Source organism: Ahaetulla prasina, chromosome 1, assembly GCF_028640845.1.
Source record: "Ahaetulla prasina isolate Xishuangbanna chromosome 1, ASM2864084v1, whole genome shotgun sequence".
NCBI classification, from domain to species: domain Eukaryota; kingdom Metazoa; phylum Chordata; class Lepidosauria; order Squamata; family Colubridae; genus Ahaetulla; species Ahaetulla prasina.
This window is the reverse complement of record NC_080539.1, coordinates 182,958,155-182,984,766: the sequence shown is the minus strand read 5'-3', so window position 1 is coordinate 182,984,766 and position 26,612 is coordinate 182,958,155. Positions and strand designations below refer to the sequence as shown.

The following is a 26,612-nucleotide window of genomic DNA, read 5'->3' as shown; positions in this document are numbered from 1 at the left end:
CCAGAAATAGCCAGCACTATCCCAATCACATTGGAAGTGTCCCAGTCTTGAAGCAGCTTAAAACTGGACCCTTTCAAGCTTTGAACACTTCTGACACAATCACAGCCAGAGCACTTGCAGTACAGGCAGGACAAAGGACAGAACATTTCAAATTTGGAAGATTTTAAATCTGCTTTAGTTGAAGTCATGATAGATTTGACATCTATCTACCAAGACAAATGGAGCAATTGTTGTGGCTGTGAGGGATAAACTGCCACATACCGTTTCTCAGTCCTTCATCTTTTTTTTTATTTCATTTTGTCATAACAGTATAAACAAACATTGTCATAAATAAAACAACATATCATGAAGAATATATATATATATATATATATATAATTTAAAAAAAGATATGCATCAGCTATATTAATTTGATATAATGAAGGGAACAATAGGACAGGAACAGTAGGCACTTTTGTGCTCTTATGCACGCCCCTCATTAGTTCTGTGGGGGAGGGGAGCTTTACCCTTTTACCTTAAGTAAATAAGAAGGAAACTGATGATGAAAGGATTAAAAAGAATGAATACTGTACATAAAAGTGAATTAAAAAGTCAAGAAGTATTGGATAATAAGGGTAAAATCAATGGGATCATTGGGTATGTTGGGAAGAAGAATTTAAAAATCGATAAAGGAAGAGCTTCACTTGATAGCAATGAAGATTTCCTTTATTTTCAGGTCTAAAAGGTTCTTCAGGTTTTTCTGGACCCAAGGGAGTACAAGGTGACCAAGGGTTTCCTGGAAGTAAAGGTACATGTTGCCATTTTTTATTTCAGATTTGATCATTTTGAAAAGAATTGTGATCTTGAAAAAGAATTGAAATAACTTGGTGAAATCCACCCAATCTCTTTTTTACATTCAAGTCCCATAAAAGATGCCCTTCTGATCCTTTTATTTCCTGGCCTCTGTGGATGTTGGCTTACTCTGCTTCTTGCTATATCCCTGCCAGGTCTGCCAGGCCCATCAGGTCCTCCAGGCCCTTTTCAACTTTTGAAAGGTGAACCAGGCCTAACTGGTCTTCCAGGCCCAGCTGGCCCCAAAGGATTTCCTGGTTTTCCAGGACCAAAAGGACAACAAGGTAAAAGGATGAAGATTGAGATCACTCCTTGATGTAATAATAATAACAACAACAGAGTTGGAAGGGACCTTGGAGGTCTTCTAGTCCAACCCCCTGCCCAGGCAGAAAACCCTACACCATCTCAGACAGATGGTTATCCAACATTTTCTTAAAAATTTCCAGTGTTAGAGCATTCACAACTTCTGCAGGCAATTTGTTCCACTTATTAATTGTTCTAACTGTCAGGAAATTTCGCCTTAGTTCTAAATTGCTACTTCTTGCTCAGCCGAAATGTCTTATATGACTTTGTAGTAAATCCAAAGCCTTTTAATAGGCTTTGCAAATTGGATAGCTGCTTTGATATAACAGGTCATTGTTATAAAGTTACATTTTTTGTGTGTGGTAAATGTGGACCTCTTGTGCTTCTGTGATTTGCCCCAGTGGAGGCTCTACTATCACTACCAACCTAGAATTAAGGAGAAATTTCCCAGTAGTGAGAACAATTAACCAGTGGAACAGTTTGCCTTCAGAAGTGGTGGGTGCTCCATCACTGGAGACTTTTAAGAAGAGTCTGGACAGCCACTTGTCTGGAATCATATAGGATCTCCTGCTTGAGCACGGGATTGGACTAGAAGACCTCCAAGACCCCTTCCAACTTTGTTACTCTTTATTCTGTTATTCATCATCTTCCCTATTTTTTATGATTGGAATTTTATAAGCGAATTATGACTGTGCATTTTTATTTCAATAGGTGTGACAGGACCTGCGGGTTTGACTGGCCCCCCAGGAATACCAGGATTTGATGGCACACCTGGTCAGAAAGGAGAAAAGGGCCCTGTGGGTCCTCCAGGCAAGTCTGATCATATTGCTATAGCCAGCTTAATAGCTTCATAGTAAATTCAGGGCACTTTAAGATGATAAGCTTGAGAGAAAGATCAATTTTCAGGAGAAAAACAATTGTTAAGAAATTGGTGAGGTAGTTTGTCTTTTAAACCATATTTGGCTCTGAGAGCCGATATTCTCCCCCACCGCACCGCCAGTGCAAAATAAATATACCACTTAAATCCTAAACAAGTTTATTCTGAAGCTCTGACTTTGTAGAAGGGGAGCTTGAGCTTGGAAGCAACCCAGGCAAAGCAGCCAGAATGCCTGCAAATGTGCTCAGAGGTCTTGGCTGTGCAGTGCTATCTTCTGTGGAAGATGTGGGATGGCTAAAGCAGAAGCAAGACTGGCAAAGACTGAGCTGTACTTGAACATAATTCCAAATAATAAAATTCTGGTTGAGATTGTTTTGGCTTCATCTCCAGGAGTATCATCTTACCAAATGAATGTAATGAAGTAAAGCTCTTGGGTCCAGTTCTGTTCTCCATCTTTGAAATTAAAGAAAACCTTTAATCTGTTTAAACACATTCTGATTTGGATGATCTGACATGCATTAGATCATATTCCAAGATAAAATTGAGAATTTATAAAATTAGGAATTTGTAACAATTATAAAATATACTAGGACTTCCTTGATTAATAACTGGCCGTGGATAGCTCAGGCTGTAAGGAGCCTGTTATTAGAACACAGTAGCCTGCAATTACTGCAGGTTCAAGCCCGGCCCAAGGTTGACTCAGCCTTCCATCCTTTATAAGGTAGGTAAAATGAGGACCCAGATTGTTGGGGGGCAATAAGTTGACTTTGTAAATATACAAATAGAATGAGACTATTGCCTTATACACTGTAAGCCGCCCTGAGTCTTCGGAAAAGGGCGGGATATAAATGTAAATAAATAAAAAAAAACCTGAAATCGTATCATGTCATCAAGTTAGAGATACAGCTCTCTTTTCACAATGTCAGTGCTCTTATCATTGTTTCTGGTAGGTCCGAGAGGCTTTCCTGGTCCCCCTGGTCCTGAAGGCATGCCAGGGACGATGGGTCCACCGGGCAGTGCCTCTGTGGCTCATGGTTTCCTTGTGACCAGGCACAGCCAAACCACAGAGGAGCCCTCCTGTCCATCTGGGACAAGATTCATGTTCTATGGATATTCTTTGCTTTATGTACAAGGCAATCAACGGGCCCACGGTCAGGACTTGGGTAAGCAAGCACAGAAAGAATCCTATAAAATGAGTATTTGTTATATTAATCCATCTTACATTAAGTTTTTCTGTTTCTCAATTGTTTCATAAGAATGGCAGAGAAATCGATCTGGTTCATATATTTCTATAAACTTATTCAATTCTGTATGTAACCTGTGCATATTTGTGAACATCATGCTTTTCTAATTCTTGTGATATGTATATATCAATGAAAATTATTCCCAAAAACATGTATGAAAAAGAAATAGCACAAAAGGACATTGTATTAGGGAAACTGCATGTAAAAACAGCTCAGGCTTGGAAAAGTCAATGTTTGTGTAGACTTTTTTTTAATGGAAACTGATGCAGAAATAGTTTGAAACAAACTGATGGTCAGCAAATTGAAAAGTGACTCACAGTCCCTAGTGTGGGACAAGTGATACTATCAAGCCCCAGAGTCCAGCAAGTGCTCTGACAGTATCTTGAATAGTAAAAGAAAGTGTTCAAGGCACAGTATATTTTATGCCGTGCAAAGCTGAGCAAAGTTTATTGTTCAGGTTATCTGAAATAATGATGTTTCTTGAGGGTAGTGATGTTTCTGAATCTATGTCAGGTTCAGAGATTTTTATTCTTAATTAGATTTTATGCATCTTTATGGAAGCTCTCTTCAAATTCATGGCTATAGCTCAACGCAACATTCTGTTTTGGCCATGTGGATTTTCCCACCACCTCTAACTCTCGGTGATGTTTACAGGTAGCACTCGACTTATGACCACAGTTGAGCCCAACATTTCTGTTGTTAAGTGAGACATTTGTTAAATGAGTTTTGCCCACTTTTACAATCTTTCTTGCCACAGTTGTTAAGTGAATCACTGCAGTTGATAAATTAGTAACTCTGTTATTAAATGATCCGACTTCCCCATTAACTTTGCTGGCCAGAAGGTCACAAAAGGAGGTCACATGACCTTGGGACACTGCTACAGGCATAAATATGAGTCAGTTGCCAGGCATCTGAATTTTGAACACATGATCATGGGGATGTTGCATGTGAAAAACTGCACCTTTTATTCATTTAACTGTTAAAAACTGTCCTAAGCACTTTTTTCAGTGCAGTTGTAACTTTGAATGGTTACTGAATGAATTCTTGTAAGTCGAGGACTACCTGTATTTTACTCAGATAATGTACGGAGACTAAATCTATCCTTCATCCTACATTTTACTACACTCGGAACTTTTCTTTCTGCCCTTCTCTCCTAACATTCCTCAGGAACATGATTGCAGCTACTGAATGTTCAGAGAAGTCTAGTTCTCTTTGAGGGGTCCTTGGTGCTCTCTGAGCTTGCTTGTTTTCTTGCAGACATTTCATTACCCAAACTAGGTAATATCATCAGTGCTAGTTCAATTTCAAAAGGCCATATGAGTTTAGAACGAATAGGTAAAGGTAAAGGTAAAGGTTCCCCTCGCACATATGTGCTAGTCGTTCCCAACTCTAGGGGGCGGTGCTCATCTCTGTTTCAAAGCCGAAGAGCCAGCGCTGTCCAAAGACATCTCCGTGGTCATGTGGCCGGCATGACTAAATGCCAAAGGCGCATGGAACGCTGTTACCTCCCCACCAAAGTGGTCCCTATTTTTCTACTTGCATTTTTTATGTGCTTTCGAACTGCTAGGTTGGCAGAAGCTGGGACAAGTAACGGGAGCTCACCCTGTTACGCAGCACTAGGGATTCGAACTGCTGAACTACCGACCTTTTGATTGACAAGCTCAGCATCTTAGCAACTGAGCCACCATGTTAAATAAATACTTCAATAGCTTCAAAACTGCATTTCCTCAAAGTGGCCGAAACACTGCATTCTTGAAACCTACCAGCCTCTTAATGAGCAGAGCAAAATGCTTATTTGCTTAGATTAATTTCAAAACAAATTTTCTATTGGGGATATTCACAGAGGAACCACTAAGGCTTCAATGCATACTTTTTGAAAGTATCGTAACATTGATAAGTTCCCCACTGTCTTTGGAGGGACCAGATTCCTTTATTCTTCTCTGTCCCTGTGAGTGTCATTGCTTTTCTGTGTTCAGCAAGGAATGGCATTTGTGTGACTTTGCTCACTTTTTACTCTGCAGAAGAAGAAAAATTCTGAAGTCTTTTTACACTTTGAATCTCCAACGAAGTTGAAGGAAATAATCCTGTCAGATACCAGGCCACATCAATAACATGATACCTGCTATGCAACCATCAACAGGACACAAATCCACACAATGTAGATTTGGCCATTTCTATTGCTGCAGCTTGAGAAAACTATCTGGATGCATTCAGCCCTGTCACAACCACTACATGAAGAACATTTCTTGTTTAGCCCTTCCATACACTATAATTGTCCCTTCTACATATCTCGGTGTTACATAGAATGATGGAGATTAACCTTTCACTTTTGGTTTTTCAGGCTCTGCTGGAAGCTGTCTACGTAAATTCAGCACAATGCCTTTCCTATTCTGCAACATTAACAATGTCTGCAATTTTGCTTCAAGAAACGATTATTCTTATTGGTTGTCAACTCCTGAGCCCATGCCAATGAGCATGGCTCCTCTAACAGGAGAAAGCATCAGGCCTTTCATCAGCAGGTAGGCACTAGAGTCACCTGAGGAATTCCTGGCAGATCCAGGTGTCAAAAAACCTGATCCCCAACTAATATGAAGGTCAGATTGGCAGATTTTGCATTTCTTCCAGTATTGGAACCATCACCAATAGACAGTTCAAAGACAACATGTGTTTAAAATTCTTGGACAGTATTTGCAGTTGTTGTTGAAGATGGAATTCTATCTCTTGATCAGTGGGAATTAGTTTTCCATAAGATGATACTCTATAAAAGATCCATCTTTTATTCCTAAAGAAAACTCCTCAACTTATGACCACAATTGAACCCAAAATTTCCATTGCTAAGCAAGATACTTGTTAAGTGAGTTTGCCCCATTTTATAACCTTCCTTGCCACTGCTGGTAAGTGAATCATTGCAGTTGTTAATTACACAGTTGTTAATCTGTGAATCTGGCTTCCCCATTGACTTTGCTTGTCAAAAGGTTGCAAAAGTAATCACATGTTCTTGAGACACGGCAACTGTCATAAATACATGCCAGTTGCTAAGAGTCAGAATTTTGATCACATGAACACAGTATGCTGCAATAGTTGTCAGTGTGAAAAACGGTCATAAGACACTTTTTAGTATTGTTGTAACTTTGGTCATTAAACGAATGGTTGTAAGTAGAGGACTACCTGCATTTATTTGAGGTCATAGCCCTAATAGTCCTCTGGTCTGAAAATTATGTGTACAGAGGAACAGAACAAACTTTTACCTTGTTCTTATTTCATATGAGAAATTCTATTGAAGCTTTCTTTGTTTTCTTCCTTTCCTGGAGAATTTTCTTCATTTTTTTTTACTTTTTGAAAAAGGTTTCTCCATCAAAAATTTCAGGGAGTTGTTACTTTGCCTGCATTAATCTGGACCAGGGGTCCCCAACCTTTTGGATCACAGGGACCACCAAGTTCATAATTTTAAATCACTAATACGACCACTAATACGAATCCAGCGCACCACTTGCTGAAGCGCCTGGAGTCCCAGTGACGGGATGGGATCTTTCAGGCACTCTCCCTCCTTCCTCTTTCTTCCCCCCTCCCTCCCCTCACTCTTTCTCACTCATTCTCTCTTTCCTTCTCCCCCCCTCTCCCCCCCTTTCTCATTCTCTCTTTCTCTCTTCTCCCCTCTCTCTTCCACTCATTCTTTCTCATTCTCTTTCCTTCTCTCCCCCTTTCTCTCTCATTCTCTTTCTCTCTCCCTCCCCTCTCTCTCTCTCTCTTCTCTCTCTCTCTCCCATTTCTCTCTCTCCCACTCTTTCTCTCTCATTTTCTTTCTCTCCCCCTCTCTCCCAGTTATTCACTCTCTCCCACTCTTTCTCTCTCTTTCTCTCTCTCTCTCTCCTCCCCCCTCTCCCCCTCATTCTCTCTCTCCCCCACTCTTTCTCTCTCATTCTCTTTCTCACCCCCTCTCACCCCTCTCATTCTCTCTTTCTCCCCCCCTCCCCCCTCTCTTTCTCTTTTGCTCTCCTACTTTCTCTCTTTCTTCCTTCCCCACTCTCTCTCTCTCATTCTGATTCTCTCTCATTCTGTCTCTCTCACTCTCTGATTCTCTCTCTGATTCTCCATGCATCCCTTTCAGAGCCAGGCGGCTTTGAGCGACATCCCCAGGGAAGTGGGCAAGCCAGGTGGCGGAGCGCCCTTTGAGTTTTCCCTCCAGTTGTGTAAGGAGCCCAGAGACTCCGGGAGGAGGAGGAGGAGGAGGAGGAGGCGGGCAGAAGCAGGGGGGCAGAGTGCTCCAGAGAAACAAGGCGCGCCGGGAAGGAATGCTGCCTGCTGCGCCAACCTCACGAAATTGAGGTGGAGGAGTCGATACTTAATGCGAGATATCCCCCTTCCCCCCCCCGCACTTCTTCCAAGAAGGTGGTGCTCTCTCTCTCTCTCTCTCTCATTATCTCTCTCTCTTATTCTCTTTCTCATTCTCTTTCATTCTTTCTGTCTCTCATTCTCACTCATTCTGATTTGCTCTCATTCGCTCTCTCTTACTTTCTGATTCTCTGTCTCTGTCTCTCTCTCTCTGTCATGCTCTTTCTCATTCTCTCTCTCTTTCATTCTGTCTCTTTTTCTCTATTTCATTTTGCGCAGCATCAGCATTCCACCTTGGTATATTTGCCCAGATGGTGGAGCAAAACAGCCCTTGTCTCCTGCCACTTGGGACTTGGAGCTGTAAACGGCATCTGATCCGGGGAGTAGCCAGATTTTGCTCTCCATTGCGGACACCAGACCGGCCCCCTGCAAGCTCTCATCTCTCGAGGAGCCCGGCCGAAGTTTCCCGTGCTGCTTCAGCAAGCGCTCCTCAAGAGACGAGAGCTTGCAGGGGGATGATCTGGCGTCCGCAATAGAGAGCAAATCCGGCTGCTTCCCGGACCAGTCGCCATTTACAGCTCCAAGTCCCAAGAGGCAGGAGACGAGGGCTGCTTTGCACCACCAGCTGGGCAAATATACCGAGGCAGAATGCTGTAGTGCTTCGCTCCCACAGCCATCGAAATTGCTGCTTCGGCCCACTTGCACCGCAACTCCTCCACCAGGGTGCACCGGCAAAAATACGAAGATTTCTCCATGGACCACCAAAAAATTTTTATGGACCACCAACGGTCCGTGGACCACCAGTTGGTGACTGCTGGTCTGTACCATTAGGAGCAAGCATTCCATTTCTGCAGCCTTCTATAACATTGTAGTCCTTAAAGAAATGTATAGGACAGCTATTTAGATCTAATTTGACATCACTTTTAAATATTGCAGATGTATTTTTTTTCCTTTTATGATGGTGGTGTTCCATCTTCTGAAGAGGTCAGCTCCTAGTAACAATTACATATTTTTCTGCCCTGTATTTGCAGTACAATGGTTTATTTTTCAAGATGCTTCATATTAAAGATTGTAAACTCGTTGGTATACAGCTTTCATACTGGATGGATCTGTGCTGTTGATACGATGATGGGAAAGGTTGAGCCAGACTGAACGTTCTCTGTTTGTAAGAATGGAGGTTGAGCTTTCAGTAGCCAGAAGGTCTAACCTTGTAACTCTTATGTCATCTCCTTCCCAGGTGTGCTGTGTGTGAGGCTCCTTCTATGGTGATAGCAGTCCACAGCCAAACAGTTCAAATCCCACCATGTCCAGAAGGCTGGAACTCTCTATGGATCGGCTACTCCTTTGTGATGGTAATGTATACTGAGTTCCAGTTCACATTAGAAAACAAAAGCAGCTAGGTTGATTTTTTAAAAAAGAACAAAATTCCAAACTCATATAACTTCAGTTAGTTCAGCTGGGGATTCCCAAAGAACTGCAAGATCTCTATTTTAAAGAGCTCTTCAATAGGAAGAAAATTAAATCATGGAGGAAAATTAAAAATCAAGGGGGATGGGCAGTAGTATGAAACCAGAGAAAGATTGTGGCCAGCATTTCAACCATTTCTGCTCCATCCCAGATTGCAGTTCTTAATTGAATGCTGGAAGGAGAAGAGAGACATTTGCAAACGCTAATGTTCCAGATCTGGAAAGGATGCAGAAACCATTGTGTGCCTCTTTTATACTTATGTCAGTTTTGGAAATGTGTTTGGACTTTTTTCTTTCTCTTATTGTTGTTTTCTGCAGCTACAGTGATGGCTGAAAAAATATTATTGTTTATATTGGTTTGAGATAAGGCTGATGTGACAAACCCTAGTGGAAAGGGAGACCGACTTAGCAAAACAAAATATTAATAGAAAAAATAACTTTGATAAAGATTTTTCTGTAGGGTAATTAGTAAGGTTTATTCTGCAAATATGCACAGTAAGTTGCTTTAGGTTCTGAAGTCATATTAGAGAACACAAATCCTTTCAAAGCTTAATGTAAGATACAGATGGTCAAATTATAATTGGTCCTCATATTTGGAAATACAAAATCCAGATGTTAATGTCAAAACTATTTTCATTTTTCTGCCTCTGATGGACAATTCATGAATAACATTGTTGGAACTAACAGAGTAGTTCTATCTGATAAAGAAGCCACCCTCACTGCCCAGGGCTAGTGAGCAGAACAATTCTAAGAATAAATCTTACTAATCACCTTAAAGAAAAATCCTTATCAAAGTTATTTTTTCCATTAATGTTTTATTTTGCTCCCTGCCCACCAGGGTTTGTCACATCAACCTTATCTCAAACCAAGATAAACAATAATGTTTCTTTAGCCATCACTGTAGTTGCAGAAAACAACAATAAGAGAAAGAAAAAAGTCCAAGCACATTTCCAAAACTAAGACATAAATATAAAAGAGCCACACAATGGCTTCTGAATCCTTTCCAGATCCAGAACATTAGAGTTTGCAAATGTCTCTCCTCGCCTTCCATTTCTGTCAGACCAAACATCCATCTCCTAGGAAATCCAAGATGGCTCACAAGCATCCTACAACAGAAGCCAAACTAAGATTAAAACAGAAGAAAAGACATGGAATTTCTCCCCCTCGCTGGGCTCAGGCTCACTGATTTAAAAGAAAGAACTTTTTGAAAACAATCATGAATTACCTCAGTCTTGTCTTTTCCTTCATAACTGTTGCTGAAAAGTGTTGCAAATATGTAAGTTTTCAAGGGATCCCAATCTCTAGCAGTCTATTTTCCTGGATCATCTGACCAAATGTTAAAGTTTGAATAGCCAGTATTTTTCATAACATTCATATGTTACATTAATATCTTACAGAAATAGATTGTACTCCCAAGGTTACAAATTTATGTTATTTTTCAAGGTTCAGTGCTAGATATTTGATAGCAACTCTTGCCTCTACTGCCATCATTCAGCCTAAAGGAGAAGGAGTTCAAATTCAGAACACTGAATCTTCAAGACTAATAGCAAAAGACAGATATGTCCTTTAAAAATCCACCCAATTCTCTCTTTAAAAAATTGCCCACCAGCCACCGGTGAATTCATTGCTTCTTATAATCATAACATCCTTTGAAATATCAGAAATTTGTCGGAACAACCTAGTCTTTAGTGAAGTTCTCAAGTTCCCATGTCCCAAGTGATATTTTTCTTTTTAGTACCCCAAAGTAACTGAAATGCCAGGGTGATATTGATTTCACATTATGAATAAACATTTAGCAAAAGATGTTTCCAGATCAGAATTATGAAGTTTATCTGGTGGTCATCAGTAAGGAGGACCTTCTGGCAATGCTAACTCTAATGGAAGAATATCTTTTCATCTAAATGAGGGGGAAAAAACACTCATTACAAGAAAACATACAATATTGCAGAAAACATATATGAAAGCATATATCACTTGATTTGACTTCAATTCTCCATATATTTACATTAATTTACAAGATTCTCTCATGGATGGAAAAACAAAACATCTATATTTCATAAAGATGGAATCTCACAATAATCTAGCTGACTGGTTCAGCTATCAGACAATATAAAAATCGAAACGAGGACCAAAATATCATTCCTTTTTAATAAAAAGCACAACCCTGGATTTGTTTGCCCTGTAACAGAAAGCTAAATACCAATTTATGTCAGCGTTCCATGTCTGAAGTCCATTGAGATACCTCGTTGGCTTTGACACTCTTGGTTTCCAGAGCTCCTAGAATTAGTGGGGCAGAATTACTGGAGAATCCCAATCAGGAAGGAACTGCTAATCTAAGGATCCATTGTTCATTTTCTGCCAAGCCTTCTCCATCTCAGTTTGGAGGCTGTATGGCAGAATTTAAGTTATTCAGCAGAGATTCTGAAGAAATCGTTGCCTTCTTGGAAAGTTTCAACTAATAGGATTTATGGCAGAATTTGGAAAGACTTTTTGACTTGGTAATGATGTTTCCATCAGCAGTCTTGCTTTTCCATTACAGTTTGGGAAGTTAGAATGATCTGCTCTCTGTGAGTAGGAAACATTTTTAAAGGAGACCCTGCCAGTTTGCTACTGCAAAATTGGAAAAAGCCCTCTGGGATACTTAAAAAATAAAAATGTACAGCAAATATTGTCCTATTATTCTTCCATTTGGTGTATATATTTTTTGGTCAGTGGAAAGCAGGACAATATTTAAAATAGATGGATATAATGCTTAAACACCAGCCATATTTTTCCTCCTTCTCCCCTAATCTTTTTCCTAGAATTTAATAAATGCGTCCAGTCAAATGTTCTTTTAACTTCAGCAGCTTGCAACTACTTTATAAGTTTTGCTTCAATAAAATATTGCTTCAATTTTAGCAAGTTAGGGGGATGCATGTCTATTCATTTTCATATTATATTTGGGTTTAATTTTAATATATCCTACAAGTTTCTTCCATGCTTGTTTCTACAGACATATAAGTGAGCTTCTCAGCCTTGTGTTTAAACATTTGGCATCAGTATCAAAAGTCACAGCAGAAAAAACAACAATTGCTGTAATCATTATTTCTGAACCTCAGCAACTTTAACACGAGTGGACCTCAACTCCCAGAACTCCCCAACCATCATACTAAGATGCATGATGTTGAACTGAGGTTCAGAAACTGATCTAGACTAATATTGAGAATAAAACATCCATCAATTCAATATAATCTTAGAAAGATAGATGAGAAAGAATTAATACAACCAATTACATTTCATGACATTTTCCTGTGAGATCTTGACAAGATCCTTGTCTTCTTCAGCAAAATCTTTCTTCCTTATTTTTATGCGCTGTATTTTAGTTCCTCAAATTCATAGATTTCAGAGCCAAGGCAATAAAATATTCCAGAAAATGACTGTTGTAATATGTACAATGGTACAACTGTACTGTATGCATTGTGTACAATACTGTTATATTATGTACAACTGTACAATATGTATCGAGTGAAATCCAGCAGGTTCTGATAGGTTCTGGAGAACCTGTAGCAGAAATTTTGAGTAGTTCGGAGAACTGGCAAATACCACCTCTGGCTGGCCCCAGAGAGGGGTGGGAATGGAGATTTTGCAGTATCCTTCCCCTGCCACACTTACCAAGCCACACCCACCAAGCCACACCATGCCCATCAAGCCACGCCCACAGAACCGGTAGTAAAAAAAATGGATTTCACCACTGATATGTGTGCCTAAGGACCATCTCATGTTTTTCTGGATTAATTTTGTGTAAAGAGAAATTAATGATGTTTTGTGATCACATTTTACTAACTTCATTTGGAGTTCACTACAATTACATGCTCACTCCTGTTTAAGGTAACCTAAACATGTTTTTAAGGGGTAGGATTAAGTTTGTGTATGAGTGTGTGTGTGTAGGACTGGAATGTAAATCATTGCTTAAAGTAGGATATTAAAGGTTATTTTTCAGTACTCAATCTTTAAAATAATTTTTAAAAAATTAAATATTTTTGATTGTGCAACCTATTTCAATTTACACTGATACAAATCAGTGCACTTTGGGTTCTGTTGACAGCCATAAAATTACAGCCCACAAACATTTACTAGAACTCCTCTAAAATTATGTGCAAAAAGAGCTTTTGGCCATGTAATTTAATGCACTCCATATCTCTTGATAGCACACCAGTGCAGGGGCAGAAGGCTCCGGGCAAGCACTGGCCTCTCCAGGCTCCTGCCTTGAAGAGTTCCGCAGTGCACCATTTGTTGAATGCCATGGAAAGGGCACCTGCAATTATTACGCCAATGCCTACAGCTTCTGGCTTGCCACAATCGAGAGGAATGAAATGTTCAAGTAAGTTGGAAGCTTCTTTTGTTAGCTGCTCTAAGACAAGGGATGTTTTTACTTATGTTCCATAGTAAACATGATTATGACTGGACGTGGTAAAGTAAGCTGCTTTGCAAGTTTTATCTATTGTTTGTTTCCTTGTTTTTACCTGCCCAGTAATGACCAATTTTGAGTTGGACCACCAAGAGTGGTTTTGAGCATCGTAGCCAACATTCCACTAATTGGAAATCATCTCTGTAAAAACAATGTCTCCGCAATCTTTTCTGCTGTTTATTTTGGGACATATTATCTGTTCCAGGCTTCATTTGGCTACTGTTTCCACCTGCTTACCAGGAATATACAGAGCATAGGAGCTAATTTGAGCGAGCTGACAGTGTAATTTTTACCAGCAAAATATCAGACCATCATGTTTGTAGGCAGTTCCTATAACTTATATGCTTTCCATCTGGTTAAGGAACAAAGCTCATTTGATTTGACCCTTCTAATAATCCCAACTTCTTTGTATCAACATGGAAAATCAATCATACCTCCCAGAGTCACATTAGTGATATGAACCATCATATAAATCAAGTTAATTACAAGTAGTCCTCTCTTACCAACCATTCATTCAGTTCCTATCTGAAGTTGTGACAATGCTGAACAAGTGGAATCCAAGGACTACCTGTAAATAAATGCCAAGCTCAATGGTAGCTAGATATAGGATTGTAACCTCAGTCTGCCAAACTCAATATGGCCCAAAGATTCTCCGAAATTAGGAGTATTATGTACTCAAGGGCAAAAGTAAGCACACTTTTGTAATCACACACTCTCCTAGTGATTTTGACGTCACTTCTTCTCAGCTTCAGGCAACAGGCCCATAGAAAGAGATTGTGGAAATGATCACAGAATAAGTCTTGGCTGGACCAACATATCTCGCTTTTGGTCTTTTCCTTGCCGATAGTGATTTTTGTTTTCAATTTTCAGGAAACCTACATCTTCCACACTGAAGGCCGGAGAACTGCACTCAAATATTAGTCGCTGCCAAGTTTGTATGAAAAGAACATAATGACTACCCTATTGTACCTAATTTCACAATATGGTGCTATTTTGTTAACAGCAGTGAAGTTTAGGCATATATTCCTATGTACCTCATTGTTACCAGGTATAAAGCCATCAAGTGCCATACAGGAATCTGCCTGACTGAATTCTCTACTTTTTTGGCTTTTATTTGCTGAAGAGGATGAAGATACAGTGGAGACAATGCTTCAAATGGCACTCTTGAAGAAACCCGATTTTTGTATGTCAATGTGATGCACTGAAACCTGGCTCTAAATTCACAAGTGGGAGGAAGGATCCAGTTCTGCCACAACTCCCTTTTTTCCATATGTATGCTTTATATATATGGGGTTCTATCATAGTTAGGATAATTGTTAGATAAATTATCCTACAGACCCAGGATTTCTGGACCCAAAATATTGTTGAAGAGCAACATGCCAATGTTTCCTCATGCATTGCATTCAAAGTACTGGATCGAAGAAAGCAGAGTTCTGGCTGAGGGATTGAAGGTTTCTGCTCTGTGGTACTACGTAGCCCTTTCTAATCTGCCTTCTTAGGGAATTCAGGATGGACCAGTGTGTGCGCAAACCAATTGGTGTTGAATATTTATATATTAGCCATTCTGCAAATGAAGCATTGAACAATCTTTAATTATAATGTATTTTTTCTTAATATCCACTCTCAAAGGAGCTATGAGAAATTATTAATTCTCCTAGACAGTGATCAAATTGGCTAGGAAAAAAAACCTAATCCACCACCATGGGATTACTACAGTAATATTCAGGCCTTCAGCTTCTTCTTTATGGATTTAATATTTTCAGGGTTTTAAAGCACTAATACACTGAATGACTTGATTTTAATATATATACAGCCTTATGACTTGGTGAATCTTTTAGTTAATAAACTCACATGCTTATATTGGGTTTCTATAAAAATATGCTGATAATTCAAAAAAATCATACATAAAACAGGTTGTATAAAAATTATATTAAAATACTTTTAAATACAGGCCCTCTTGCTAAATCTTTCACAATGGACCTTTTAAAAATTAAATATCTGTAATAAAATAATTTGTATAAAAATGTTTTCAGCAATAGTTTGTTGATTTTTGAGAAGCTGGTTATGTGGGTTGATTGTTACTTTGATTCCAAATGTGCAGCCATTATCTTAGAATTGATATTTGTAACTGTTCCTATTCTTATCCTAAACATTATTCATGTGGATAAAGTTTAACATATCCTTTTAACTATTCAGAACTGCTAAGTGGAAATATAGCAAATATTATCTTGCAAGCATTTGAATGGAAATGCATACGACTAATAAGACAGGGCACTAATGTTTAAAAGCGTATATACATAAATATACATGCACAGACCAATATTGGCAGTGATGATACGTTCTCTGATACAACTGGAGTAAGGAATTATGCCTGTTGTTGTTGTCAGCTATTCAATTGTGTCTGTCCAACCCTTGGCCACTCTATGGATCAACACTCTCCCTGCCACTCTGTCTCGCATTGCCTCCTTCAGATCTGCCATGGTCATGGACTTTTGTAGTGTCCAATCAGTGGGTAGTAGGGCAGTCCTTTCTCCCTTTTCTGCTGATCTTATTATGTCTAACAGGTTAGATATCTTTAAAGCCTTGGGCTGAATTAAAATCTATGCTGGTCACTATGAACCAAGACAACAGTGGATGAGGCTACTCTAACAGAATGCATGAAAATGAAGCATCATTCAGGATGAAGCTTTGAAATTTGTTTGATAGGAAATCTAAGCAACTCAAAGAAGAATTAAAGACTGAATTACACAAGTCAACAAACGCTATCCAATAGGACTTGGTAGTATGCTTGAAGAAGTTAATAAATAAATAAAAGAATTGTCTTTTCAAATTTAGATTGCCCAGACTAGTGGTACTTAATGACAGTCTATCAGATTTAAAGTTTCAGATAAATATGGACAGTATTGTGTTTTTACTCCTAGGTTCAATCAGATATTAAAAACCAAGGAATATAATAGTCATATTTGTAAATGCTTGGATAAGAGGGAGAATTCTGTAGAAATATTTTTGCACTGGAAGGATAACGTGTAATTTTTTCAAGATAATTAATTCATTCTTACAAAGAAAAAAGCCTTCAAGTCTTTGACAGAAGAATGATAAAATGGTATAAATGGTGTTTTCATATGCTTCAAACAATAAATAGAAACTTATAAACTAAAGAATACTTAATAAAGAACTAATATCAAATCAAATAATTATTACAATAAGATCAGATAGAATAGTATCTCCAATAACAGAACTATTACATACACACACACACACAAATACAGAGAGAGAGAGAGAGAGAGAGAGAGAGAGAGAGAGAGACTATAGACTATAGTCTATACAGACTTTAATAGAATGTCAAGAGGATTCTGAAAGAGAAGAACTAGAGATGAACATAGATTCCTCTAAACTAGACGATTCAGAGAGATTAATGTTATTATATTATGTTTAAATGTGTCTAAATGGGTTGCATAGGTGAGAGTGAGATGAAGATCAATGGCAAGAGGAACTGAGGGAAGGTTGGGAAAATGGGATATAGAAGACAAATCCAAATATTTAATATGGTCATAGATCAGAAGTCCCCCGTTCAATTATGTCTGATTCTCAGAGATTGCCTGGACGAGATCCTACAGTTTTTTTGGCAAAGTTATTCAGAAGTGGTTTGCCATTGCCTCCTTTCTAGGGCTGAGGGATAGTGTCTGGCCCAAGGTCACCCAGCTGGCTTTCATGCCTAAGGTGGGATTTGTGATCTCCTAGTTTCTAGCCCCAACAAAATTCAGCAGTCCTGGTAGGTAGATATGAATCCTGGCTGGATACAAAGAGCCATGTAAATCATGCTCTCTACCTAGAAATTTCACGAGGATGGCATGAATGAAAATGATTCAAGATTTTCTGTAAAGAGAGCAACAAAGAAGCATATAGCTAAATAAAAGAGTGTCACTCCCCCAGCCTTGTGACAGAAAATAAGGTTTTGTAAAGTGCCAGCAAAAAAGCTAAAGACAATACATCCAACCTGGCTTGTTGAAACAAAACGATATTGGAGGAAAGATAGATCACTAGTGCACAACAATTTGAGGAGGAAAACCTCACAAACTGTAAGTTAGATTGATCTGAAAATCAATATCCCAGATTTGTATTGTATTAGTTGTATTTCAAAGCCTAATTACTCTCCAACAAGAGTTCTAGGGAGAGGAGCCAGACTAGCTCTACGAAGCTTAAACTATACTAATTTAGGAATACCAAGTTTTGTAAAACAAACAGCAAAAGGCAGATGTGTATGCCCTAGAGAAGCTGGGCTATGACATTGGCCTCAAAGGATGTAATGCCTGTAGGGATGAAATGAAAATCCCTTTGAATGGCCAAATCTCGGGAGAGCTGAAGAACTGTATGCTGACCAATACCATCTATAAAAGAAAAGGGTTTTCTTCATGATACTGAAGCCTGGAAGCACACTGAGATAGTTTTGATATGCACCTTCTTGACAGAGTTCCCATTTAATTTCCACTTATGAATTTTGTAATTATTTTATGCAAATACTAAAACTTCATTTTTCTGATGGTTTATAACACATTTTTCTTTAAGACATAAAGAGACAAAAACCTTTAGTGTCCATCTCATTTCACACTGGGAAACAAATGTGATTACAACATCATGTGCATACAGAACAGCTGGTAACACTGTTTCCTAATTCAAAGAACCCATTAACAAGGTAATGGTTAGGAACTGAGAGGCCCTGGATTATTGATTTAATATACAAATTGAAAACCAAGGGGATTAAAATGCACCCTGCTTCAACTGTCTCTGTGTGGAAATAGTTCTAGAAGGACATTCTCAAGGATAGCATCTAACAGGTATTAGAGAGACTGAGCAGTCTTTGCTGACAAACCTATTAGTTTTTCCCGTAGGTTCAAATCAAAAGCTGATTTGTTCCTCAACTAGAACATTCACACTTTCAACCCTTTTGGCTGGAGATATTTGGTGTATAACTTGTATTAAGCAGGCTGATGAGTCTATAGTTGGCAGGATCAATTTTTTTTCTTTATACTAGACAGGAATAACAGTGGCATGGTTCCAGTTCCAGCAGAAAACATGCTGAACTCTTAATGTATGTAAATAAAATGATTGCCAATCTTTGTTCTCCTCAGTAACTCTAGGACTTTTCCAAGTCTTAACTGAAATAATCTCATTAACCTCAACTGTAAATGCAGATGGCCAGTTAGAAAGAGCATTTTAATAAGTCACAATTGGATTATATAATTATCTAATTGTAAAGATACTCTGGAAATAATGCTGCCATGTTTCTGCAGCTATGTGGCAGGTTAAACCAAAGCCTCTATCATAAAAAAGGCTGTCACTGAGTTTTTCAATTTGCTATTCTTGGTTGGTTGAATAGTCAGAGAAAAAAAAATTGAAACTTGTAGAAACCAAAACAAGAATTCTTTTTATTAACTAAGAAGCTGTCTACAATATTGTCAAGGTCAGTTGTGAATAATTTTATCATACAGAGCAACATCTTCTTTTCATTATTCTGTTTCTTTTTCAGCAAATTATAAGCTTCAATTGCTCTATTCCAGTCATAGGAATTCACCCAATAAACCTCTGTTAAATCTGTTAAATCCAGTTTTCTGTACAAGGTAATTCTTCTATTATTTTTCATATTCTGAACAGTTGTATGTTGACAGTTCAAACAATTGTTTTCTCCCTGAATGTTTACTGAGAGGTTTAATACATTCCAATATGGAAATTGCAGGGGGAAGCGGGGAACATCTGAAAGTTTATCCCAGGCAATTCTGTCCAGATAAGAGTTGCATTTCGCAAAGACACTGCCTTAATTAACTCAGGCTGAATATTTACTCTAACCGTTTTAAGATTCTGTGATTGCCACAGATTAGCATTCAAAATATCTGATCTCTACTCCTTTGTTTGGTTGGTTTACAGGCTGTTTCATTTCCAGCCTCTTCAGAATTCAGTTTAGTACATTTTGGCCAAATATATTTGCCAGTCCTTGTGAGATACAACCCATACTGGGCCAGCAATCTATTAACAACTTTTGCACTGAAGGAGCTTTTATTTTCTTTAATCATTAGCATTGGATTTAATTTTCCTGCATACTTTGCAAATCAATCTTTGTATTTAAAGTACAACACATATTTTCAAAGAACAGTTTTGTTCATTTCATTTGTGAATTCACTTCATTTAACTATTTGAATTTAAATCACATATCTCTTTCACATCTGAAAAGGTAACTATAGTCTGAAAATTTTTTCTCATATTTAACAAAGCAAAAAAAACACACCCTCCATTGCAATTAAATCACAACATCATTAAATAGGCATTTCTAATTATCCATTTTACAAGAAAAACAGCTAATTGTTTGGAGCATAAAAAGGAAAGGAAATTAATCCCACTCTTGCCTATCATGTGAAAACATTTTTGTGCTACAGCTGGAACAGGGTTGTTATCCTGTCAATCACAGAGAAATGTTAATACAGAAGTGGACCATTCATACTGGAATTTACTTTATGTGGTGGAATGTTCACATCAGCAACCATTGGAGTTCATTGTTTACAGCAAGTGTAAGCTTTTTGTAATCCCATTGTAATAATATCATGTTAATAATACTTCTGCTAATTCAAATGAGCGAATGGTTTAATAAAAATTATACCATAATGTAATTCACACAGACACAGGTTATCTTAATAGAAATGACAAATATTTTGGCAAAGATGAGCTTCCGCGAAATAAAAGGAGAACAGCAAAACAGCTATATCAGCATGCTTAGTAACTGTTATGTAACACAGTAATAATAATATTAAAGATGTTTGTGCTATTTTGGACAGTTTTCTATCCTGTAATCTTATTTGGATCTACCCAAGAAGGTTACTTGCTACAGGGGTTATAAAATCAGTCATAGGTGTTACACAACAACAAGCTTCCCCCTTTAAATTTTTATTGCTAATGACAGTGCAGCTCTTTGAGACAGAGAAATGGGGTGGGAAAGAGAAAACGAAGCAAAAATACGCCTCATCTTGGAGAAATTCAATGCTTAAGAAAATTAACTGAAAGTATCCTTGGATGGACTGACTTTTCCTTCTCCTCAGAAGAACCTTTATTTAATTTGAAATAAACCAAAAGCAAATGAGAATTAAGCTGTGAAATTCAAATAGGGGAAACTCTGGTCAGTTTAAATGAACTCTTTTTATATCAGGGGTCTCCAACCTTGAAGCTTTGCTGGCTGAGGGACTCTGGGAGTTGAAGTCCACAAGTCTTAAAGGGACCAAGGAGACCTCTGTTTTATATAACAGTCAGACTTTAACTGGGTTTTCCCTCCTACCCTCTGCATTTAGACATAACAATAAATCTTGACAAAGAAATCAGAAGTATTTTCTGATTTTAACCCAGCTACAGGTTTGTAGAAGATAAAGAAATGCTGGTCCCACACTTATTTCTGCTCACTGGTACGGCAATAAACAATGTTCTGGGGTTTTTGTCCAAATTCCGCCACTCTAAAACTTAAACCACAGTCTGTTTCAAGCCAGAAATCGCAGAGAATTTATAGCACACTTTTAAGTACTCTTGTACACAAAAAGCATTATTGGGAATATAAGGGTTGCCAATCAGTTATGGAAAACAAGTCAATGCAGGTAGTCTTCGACTTACAACAGTTCATTTAGTCACCATTCAAAGTTACATGGCACTGACAAGTGACTTACGACCATTTTTCACAGTTACCACCTTTGCAGCATCCCGTGATCAAAATTTAGCTTGGCAACTGACTTACAGTTATGACAGCTGCAATGTCCTTGGTCATGTGATCACCTTTGCAACCTTCTGACAAGCAAAGTCAATGGGGAGGCCAGATTCACTTAACAACCAGATTACTAACTTATCAACTGTTAACTTATTCAGTTAACAACTGTAGCAAGAAAGGTCTTAAATGGAGCAAAACTCAATAAATTTCTCACTTAGCAACAAATCAAAGACTACCTGTAATCCTGTGAAATTTAGCCTTGCTTTTTATTGTGCTGTTTAGTCAGTTGTCAAAAAACAACAACACTTTTCCTTGTTAGTTTTTTTCAAAAGAAAAAACTTTAGTAACACAGCTGATATTGTGCTCAGTTGGTTTCAAAATATAGGTCTAACAAATCTGTGTCATCAGCCAGACTCTCTGGCAATGGTGGGATTCAAGAAATTTAACAACCGGTTCTCTGCCCTAATGATTTCTTCCAACAACCAATTTGCCAAACTGCTCAGAAAGTTAACAAACGGTTCTCCCAAAGTGGTGCAAACTGGCTAAATCCCACCACTGCCCCCTGGGCACCAACCATGAAGCAGAAAGTCCCAGGCATGTTTCCAGATCTGGCTCAGATAGCAAAATGTGTTATGTTGACAAAGTTGGCAATCCTATCTATCATCTAGTTTACTTTCCAATTGTTCATAATTTGGCTTTGATCATCAATAATGGAGTATATTGTAGTGTGAATATTTGTGTGATGAACTTTTCAGCATGTAAATGTAGCTATTACCTATTTAATTCAAGTTGCAATTCTGTCATTGCCATTTAAATGTGCTACATAAATAATTTGCTCTTGCAGACTAAATTTTGTAGGGCCTTATCAACATAAATATTACTATTGTGCCTATGGATTTTTTTAAGTGAACAGTTTTTCCGTTAAAAAAGGTGGTTCTTGTTATCTGCAGTTTTTTTATATCTGCAACTAATAATTAGAGATCAGATTTTAATAGTTGCAAAAAGTTTTTGCATATCTATTTTTCACCATGTCTGGTTACTTTACGCATACACTTAAATGAGAGGTGGACTTTGCACATGTATAAAGTATGTTTTCTTAAGGTTAGTGTTAGATCATCTGTGCAAAATACCTGTATTTGTTTTTTCTCCTTGATAAGACATGATGGATTTTGACAAATCATCTCAGCCATAGAGCTTCATGTGGTTCTCTGCAGCAAATGGCTTCTGGAGCAATTCACTTGGCTGCTGATGGAGATGCTACATGGTTCTCCACTCTGCGTGTTTTTACAGTCTCAATGGAGTCTGTTTCACTGGAGATCAGTGTTGTCTGCAGACTTCTTGCAACATCTATACATTGCATCATTAGTTGCTAGTGCTGCCCACCAAGCATTCATTTGCTATTAGTTTGCTTGAGGAAGACACAGGAGCTGGATGAGGAGCTCATGACTGGGTGGACCCAGTGAAATTTGTTAGCACTAAGCAAGGAACACATACAGATATGTTGCATAGATGACTGTCAGAGAAGGAAGAGTGGATATACTCATGAGAGGAAGAGATGACCATAGCCTAGAATCCTTCCCCATGCCTGCCCAAATTCCCACAGAATTCAGATCTCATTTGGTGATTTCCTTGTCCACCATTCTATACCAGAATAGAGATGGCCTTTGTCCTGAGAAAGACAAGGGCTATATTTACTAAATACTGAATAAGGCTTTCACGGACATGCATATACCCTTCCATGGTGTTTGTATCTATCAACACAATACAATATACTATAGATAGTTATATCCAGGCTCCATATAGAAATGAGATGCTAGCTATTATGTCTGTCTACTACATCTCCTTACATGGACATTGAAAAATACCTATAGCTGATGTGAAATCTTCAATATGAATATCACCTGAAATTCCTGGCATTTATTTAGCAAAATATGTTCCCATTATTTCTTTTCAAACTGAAGAGCAGTCAGAATTAACAGTGTTAAACCTACATGATATACTTTGCCAGAATGGAATTGAAAAGATCAAACTCTAATTTTTATTTCATTGTTACTAATTTTGTTTTAGCTCTACAGTTAGATTTTTTTATTACTGAAATAAAACCCTAGCACAATTTTATGTTTATAACTACTTCCTCTAATTGAGATAAAGCTAGAGGTGAGGTATCAATCAATAAACAGAGTAAATGCTTTGTGAAACACTGAAACTGGGTAGAAGAGATGGCTTGATGGATTAGTTAGCTCAACACAAGGACATACATACACTGCATTTCAGGGTAAGCCTTTGCAGCTAACAGTTGGTGCAGCACACTCATCATGATTGTTAAGCAGAGGATCCTCTAGGGCAGGGCTGTCAAACTCCCAGCCCACGGGGCCGGATGAGTCATGCACTAGCCATGCCCACACCCAGTTTAGCAAAGGGGAAAAAAGTCTCGATACATGACGTGATGCCATCGTGACGATGTGAGTTTGACACCCCTGCTCTAGGGAGTCTGAAGACCTATGCTCAGCACAAGTATTAGTTCCCTCTGCAAACATTGCTGTCTTTCAGAGATCCAGACACATACAAACATGCTTATGGATTGGGTACTTTATAAATAAATAGGTGCTCAACATTTATTCCTATTATACTAGATCAAACAAAACTACATTGCAGAATAAACTGGATAGGTAGTTTTATATCCACATGTTTACAGTCACAGGCAGCATAACCTCATAGTTATATACAGTTTGGCTGAAAATAAGTTAAATCTTTAAAGAGCATATAATTTAACTTAGAATAACCTTTCACTCATTTAACTGTTGTGGTGCACATGTGCAGTAGGTTTTTGGCAAATCAGCAAGTTTCTCACAAGGAAAAAGTGTTCTGAAATGGCCATCACATTGGGATAATGTTTCTGTGGTAATTTAGAAGGTTCCTGTGAAACAAAGAACCACCTACATCTAAGCTGAAGTCTCTACTCTATTAGTTTACAAACAGTTTCCAGTTTACAATGGTAAAAACCAATAACGTCACAATGTATATAAACACTAATTGAAGACAAGTATTTTAAAATGGAATAGAAAGTAGCATGTTAAAAACTATCACATACACACAGCAAAGACAAAGATTTTCAGCAGCTGTGTTTTAAAGGTGGGGACAGAAGCAGGAAAAACTGTCTAAACACAAGTCCAGTTTTGTAATTTCTATCATTGCTATGATATTAATCAATTTAAAAATAAAACTCTAAAAGTGCATAATTTTTTCTTTTTTCTAAGGCTCTGAAAATAGAACACAAAGTTAAAATACATACTTGAGTGGCATGTAAAAATCCTATCCCATGTGCATTATGACAGCAATGCATCTGACAGCAATTCATTAAAATAATTGTTAAAAAGTGTGGATGAATTATCGAAAAAATTGCACCGATTTTTTCCTGCAAAGATAGTCTTGAGATAGTAATCAAATAATTTTGTTTTGATTCTAAACTAGTTACTATATTATCAGTTTTTCTTTAGTTTGAATTAACTTAACAAAACCAAAACTAATTAATCACAAGTTAGTTCCCCAAATCACAAAAGTTAAAAAGCTGCTGTTATAGATGAACAGATGAAATGTTGATACAGAAACTGGACCTTTCATCAGAGTCCCACGAAGTGCAAACCATAATTCAGACAACCAGGGAAAACTGATCCTGCTCTATAGGCTTCTCCACCCAGGCCCCAAGGCCAGCCTTCAGAAATGCTTTAAACAAACACTCTTTGGCAGTTTGATATTCCACAGCTATCTGTTTTGTTTCATGATATATATTTGGCTTATTGACTTTTGAATGAAGACTGGCAGGAAGCTGGATAAATCAAAGAGAGAAAAAAAGAGAGATGTTAATTAAAGCGCTATCTTGATTGCTCTAATTTCTTATAAACTGAAACCCAATGAACTGATTCGTTTTTTTTATTATAAAACTTTCCATTAGAATCAATCTCTAAATCAACACCAAATACCCCATGTCCTTCCAATATTAAATTGCAATGCTTTCAAACCCACAAATAAATAGCAAGTGTTCAAAAGTTAACCCAGAATCTTACTAACAGAAAAAACATTTGGACTTAAAACAATCCCATCCTTTTCCAATCAATTATTCATTTCTGTTTCATGGTTCATTCCCCTTTATTGAGAGCTGTTGAAAGCAGAGCAATCCCACAAAGGTTATTTGAATTACACTCAGCAGGATGAAAACACCTATGGTTAAGAGAGGTGCATTTCATCTCACAGCCCATTCTTTTCCTAAAGAGAAAGGGCCCACGGGGCTACAGCCATGCCCAGCCATGCAGAGGCCGGTGCTTCTGATCTAGGTCAATCAGTATAACGGAGATAGAAAACTATTTTCTCCTGAGATATTTTTATGGATTTTTTAAATTAGGTTTCTTTAAATAGATATTTTAAGTGCTCATAATACTTTGCAGTAGTCACCGTCTTTGTTTTAAATAAGTTTTCTCTGATACTTATTCTTGTCTTTTTATTTTTCTCAATTCAATAGAATAATGGAAAGAAGTTATGTCAAAGGCTCTTGTCCTTTAGTTAAGATAACTTTCCAAAGAATGAAAATAGAATTTAATTTGGGGAAGAAGCTGGCAAGTAAAATCCTGAGCTCAAAAGAGGGTTAAATCTGGCCAGGGGATGTGAAGTAAAACATTCCAGAAAAAGTTTTCCCAATTCAACCTTATGGGAGAGATGTTACTGGCTGTTCATTCTAAACTCTCTTCCTTCCTACATGACCCAGAGAAGAGAGACATAGTCTGTCCTGTACATAAACATGAACAGGAAAAAAAAACCCACAATAGAAGAACAGAAACACCCATATAACGACGCTGCAGAGCACTGCACACTAGAACAACCAGACACAAGGACAGTTTTTTTCCCGAACGCCATCACTCTGCTAAACAAATAATTCCCTCAACACTGTCAAACTATTTACTAAATCTGCACTACTATTAATCTTCTCACCATTCCCATCGCCCATCTCCTTCCACTTACGACTGTATGACTGTAACTTTGTTGCTTGTATCCTTATGATTTATATTGATATTGATTGTTTCCTGATTGCTTATTTGTACCCTATGACTATCATTGTGTTGTACCTTAGAATTCTTGATGAAGGTATCTTTTCTTTTATGTACACTGAGAGTATATGCACCAAGACAAATTCCTTGTGTGTCCAATCAGGAGGAGGAGGAGGAGGAGGTGGTGGAGGAGACTTTCTATACTTATTAGAAATGAATATGTGAAGATTAGAATTCCCTAAAGTGGTCAGTATCAACTCCCAAGGATCCACAGAACTAACCAAGGAGTCAGTTATTATTAGTAGTATTGCTATTAGTATTGGTGTACTATTTGTTAA

At 37.9% G+C, this 26,612-nt stretch overlaps 2 protein-coding genes across 4 annotated transcripts in view; one reads left to right on the top strand and one right to left on the bottom strand.

The window, feature by feature from the left end:
* The window catches only part of COL4A1 (collagen type IV alpha 1 chain), a 176,621-nt gene extending 161,093 nt beyond the window's left edge, over positions 1–15,528 (top strand). For all 3 annotated transcript variants that reach the window (XM_058184421.1, XM_058184420.1, XM_058184422.1), the window contains 8 exons: positions 716–787; positions 987–1,115; positions 1,846–1,944; positions 2,962–3,174; positions 5,597–5,774; positions 8,825–8,939; positions 13,241–13,413; positions 14,371–15,528. In XM_058184421.1, the coding sequence (XP_058040404.1) occupies positions 716–787; positions 987–1,115; positions 1,846–1,944; positions 2,962–3,174; positions 5,597–5,774; positions 8,825–8,939; positions 13,241–13,413; positions 14,371–14,452 (1,061 nt within the window). In that variant the 3' untranslated portion in view covers positions 14,453–15,528. The remainder of the gene's footprint in view (positions 1–715; positions 788–986; positions 1,116–1,845; positions 1,945–2,961; positions 3,175–5,596; positions 5,775–8,824; positions 8,940–13,240; positions 13,414–14,370) is intronic.
* A 1,270-nt stretch (positions 15,529–16,798) lies between these two features.
* ADARB1 (adenosine deaminase RNA specific B1) overlaps positions 16,799–26,612 on the bottom strand; it is a 91,024-nt gene continuing 81,210 nt past the window's right edge. Inside the window, exon 12 of the mRNA XM_058182474.1 lies at positions 16,799–25,061. Within this exon, the coding sequence (XP_058038457.1) occupies positions 24,885–25,061 (177 nt within the window). The 3' untranslated portion in view covers positions 16,799–24,884. The remainder of the gene's footprint in view (positions 25,062–26,612) is intronic.